This window comes from Amphimedon queenslandica, unplaced genomic scaffold, assembly GCF_000090795.2.
Source record: "Amphimedon queenslandica unplaced genomic scaffold, v1.1 AMPQUscaffold_13450, whole genome shotgun sequence".
Classification (NCBI taxonomy): Eukaryota; Metazoa; Porifera; class Demospongiae; order Haplosclerida; family Niphatidae; genus Amphimedon; species Amphimedon queenslandica.
Window position 1 is genome coordinate 119627 of NW_003546314.1, and position 4345 is coordinate 123971.

Here is a 4345-nt window from a genome sequence, read left to right on the forward strand (position 1 = left end):
ATTATAATGTTAGATACTAATGAATGTATTTTGAATAATGGAGACTGTAGTCAAATTGGCACTAATACCCTGAGCTCTTATACTTGTTCTTGTAACACAGGATATAGTCTGGACACTGATGGACATAATTGTTCTGGTTAGCATAGCTATATTAGTAATACTCATTATACATCATCCACAGATATCAATGAGTGTGATACTAATAATGGTGGATGTGAACAGGACTGTATCAATACAATAGGAAGCTATCAGTGTCAGTGTAGAGAAGGATATGAGACTAATAACAATGGAATAAACTGTACAGGTATATCAATACTAATAATTTTGGTATAATTTTTATTTCTCATTTATAAGATATTGATGAGTGTATTGCTAACAATAATGGAGGGTGTGATCAAAACTGTTTTAACACTATTGGAAGTTATGTCTGTTCTTGTACTGATGGATACTACTTAATGTCAGACACCCTCTGTGTTGGTAGGATTATTCCTATTGATAATAACTCTCACTATTATTATCAGATATTAATGAGTGTGCTACAAACAATGGTGGTTGTGAGCAAATATGTACTAATCAAGTACCTTCCTTTAATTGTTCTTGCAACAATGGATATAGATTATATAATGAGAGGTTTTGTACAGGTATGAACCTAACGTCAACTATACAATCTGTAGTCTTATTATAATTATATATATACATCAGATATTGATGAGTGTAATGAAGGAACATCAGGTTGTTCTCAGTTATGTACTAACACTATTGGTAGTTATACATGTACTTGTGATAATGGTTATCAACTCACTAATGATAATCACACTTGTACTGATATTGATGAGTGTACTCTTAATAGTAATGGAGGGTGTGAACAAGCATGTTATAATACTGATGGTAGTTATTATTGTTCCTGTCTTAATGGACACTCTCTCAATGCTAATGATCACAACTGCACTGGTGAATCACTTTAGATTAGAAAAATTACAGTATATATTTTGTTACTTCTGTATAGATATCAATGAGTGTGATACTAATAATGGTGGATGTGAACAGGACTGTATTAATACAATAGGAAGCTATCAGTGTCAGTGTAGAGAAGGATTTCATTTTACAAGCAATAGAAAAAACTGCACTGGTAATTTTAAAATTTACATTGTCTTATGTATATTAATACAGATATTGATGAGTGTGCTGATAAAAATGGAGGCTGTGAACAGATTTGCAACAATACCCTTGGTAGCTACCAGTGTTCATGCTTGGTAGGCTTTACTTTAACCAATGATGCATTTTGCTCAGGTAAAAAATGGAAATTATAATGATCACATTTTAAATTTTGAGTTCAGATATCAACGAATGCTTATTGCTTGATAACAGATGCAGTCATGATTGTGTGAATACTCCAGGAAGTCACCATTGTACCTGTAAAGATGGATATTACTTGAGCAATGACAATCATACGTGTTTGAGTTAGTTTTCAAAGCTAATTGATTATTATTATTATTATTTTATTATCTAATTTAATCTGTATATGACCTATCTTTGCCAACTAACATTGAAGTTGTAAGTTGTTTAATTACTCTATAACATGAATAACTATATTCTAATTGTTGTCAAATTTAGACTAGTGCAGAAAATGTTGGGTCTAACAGTGGCTTTGTCTATGGTACTATTGGTGGTATACTAATAAGTAAGCTATATGAATTTTATATTATGGTCTGTTGTGTAAAAAATTGTTTATAGTTATCATCATCATTGCTGTGATAGCTTTTGTTATAATTGTTTTAATTGTAAGTAAGAAGAATAAAAATGGACAATATAATGTCAATCAAGAAGATCAAGAGAGATCTATGTACAGTACATCAAATCCAATATATAATAATGAGATTGTAACCAAATTTATGGAAGAACAAGGTGATCTTTATGACTATGTTGATGTACCACAAACAGAGAAAAAGGAAAAGCTGTAAACTAATAAAACTATATGCTATAATGCTACTATATTTTTAGTGCTGCTAGTTATGACTGTCTTTTGCTACTTTTATTCCCTTAAGTCAGTTGTTGCTAATACAAAAATTATAAAGTACTCTATTATAGACCTTTAAATAATTTTTTTATACTTTAAATGTTTTACTAGACACAAAAATATAATTTTTTTAAAAGTATATTTTATTTTCCATACAAAATTAAAATACAAAGCATACAAATCATAAAAGCAACTATTGCTCTCATTAAGTGTTCATATTTTTATGAGATAAGAGTAAAAGAATGATATTGCTGCTATTGAAAGCAGACCAAAACTCAGAAAGAATGTCATGATTGTTGATGCAGTTTCCCTGAACTCTTTTTTGACATTTCTGAAAATAAGGAAGTTACATAATTATTATATTGTCTTAATTTCCCACAAGATTATGGCATAGATCTAGTGCTCAGCTTTATGGATTTCTTATGAATTTTAAAGGTTCTCCATAGTACAGGATATATTTCCAAAAATGGCTAGGAAAGAATTTTACATTTTTATAATTTTTTTCTTGATACATATACATGTACATACAAGGTTTCAGTTGATTCAGATTAAAATTAAATTTTGAATGAATTTTTTAATTTGCTCAAAAATTGGATCAAGGTTCCTGTACACTAATACATGGTCTCAGGCCAAACATCACTAAAATTGAAAAGGAGAAAATTCTCGATTTTATATTTTTCAGATATCCATGTAGAAAGTTAGAACTAATTTCTATTAAAATTAGATTTTTTTATTAATTTTGAATTTTCCTCAAAAATCAGACCAAAGCCCTTTACAATAGTACAGGGTCTCTAATTCTTTATTGTTATATACTCATGTTGTGTAGAAATTTTGAGCTGAGTTTTTTTTAATTTCTAAAGTTGCTCAAAAATGGGGCCAACACATCTACAGCCGAACTTTGCCAAAAGTTAAAAGGTGATAGTTTCCATGTCTAACAAGTTTGAGCTGATTTCCGAATTTTTACAAATTTTTAAAGTTACTTCAAAATGAAGCCAAGTCCCTGTACCACAGAGCAAGGTTTTTGGGCCAAAACTATAGGAGAGAATTCTTCATTTTTATAATTTTCTAATACATATACAATGTTCTTATGGTGTCTAGCAAGTTTGAATCAAAATTGAATTTAATAAATTTTTTTAAATTTGCTCCAGAGCTGTATGGCTACCAATATAAGGATGATACTTTGTGGGGAACCTTGTGTCAAGAACTAAGACTTTACATAGACTATAGACACAAAGTACAATGCATTAACCTAATCACGGTACATGTAATCTATCCAAAAAAGGAATGAAAGAAGTGAATTTATGAGTCTAACCCATAATCATAGTGCAGTATCAACAATATGCGGAACATGATTACTATTATTGTTTCAAACAACTCCTAGAGCTAGTCTACAGCCCCACCCAAGCTAGACCAACTAGAAGAAACTGATTGCCATGAAAATTACTCTCTTTTTTGCGGTGTTATTTTCTTGTAAGTTACCACAACATTTTACTAATAATAGATCTATAGACTACCGACACTTGATGCTATACAAGCCAAGCTTAATGGTTATATAAAATCCTCCTTCAGCTTGCAACATTCAATATAGTTGTGTCCTAATCTAGATCTATTTTTATATAGTTTTGCTTCAAAATGCTTCAGCTGCTTATGGCACTGAATTTTATGTTGGAGCCATGAGAAACTACAGAGGAAATACTGATGAACTTCTTCTGTATGTCACAACTCCCTCTGTCTCTTCAGTTTCTTTTTCAATTAAAACTAACAATGGAATTTTTGGCAGCTACAGTGTCAATAGCAGTGTCCCTGTTGATATTAGTTTACCAACATCACTTGTTACTAATGATGGCCTTTATTCCAGTCGTTTCAAAGGAGTATATATTTACTCAACAAATGGAGGATTAATCTCTGTACTAGTGATTAATGTAAGAGGCACTGGCTCTTATGGAGATTATATGGCCTACCCATATCAGAACCTTAACCTTTCAGAATATCAATATTATGCTGTATCTACTGGAACACTTGCAACAAGTGATAATTCTTTAAGTGAAGTATTATTAGTTGGGAATGAAGATAACACAACTGTCACTGTCATTCCTACTCAAACTGTTTCTGTTCCTATTGATATTCAGACAAATAGTAACAGTAAAGCAGTCACTGCTGGCTCATCGTTCACTTTTACCATTCACAGAATGCAAACGTTTCTCATTGGTGCCCCATTACTTGACATCAGTGGAACCAGTATTGTGTCTAATAAACCTCTGACAGTAATCAGTGGTCATGAGTGTGGCAACATTCCACTTATTTGCTGCTGTCAACAAATTGCTGAGC

General features: G+C 31.3%; 1 protein-coding gene across 1 annotated transcript in view; it reads left to right on the forward strand.

Moving 5' to 3' along the window:
- The window catches only part of LOC100637628 (fibrillin-1-like), a 36490-nt gene that overhangs the window by 24453 nt on the left and 7692 nt on the right, over positions 1-4345 (forward strand). The window contains exons 13-19 of the mRNA XM_019995237.1: positions 14-136; positions 182-304; positions 355-477; positions 522-641; positions 703-951; positions 1007-1129; positions 1171-1290. Of these exons, the coding sequence (XP_019850796.1) occupies positions 14-136; positions 182-304; positions 355-477; positions 522-641; positions 703-951; positions 1007-1129; positions 1171-1290 (981 nt within the window). The remainder of the gene's footprint in view (positions 1-13; positions 137-181; positions 305-354; positions 478-521; positions 642-702; positions 952-1006; positions 1130-1170; positions 1291-4345) is intronic.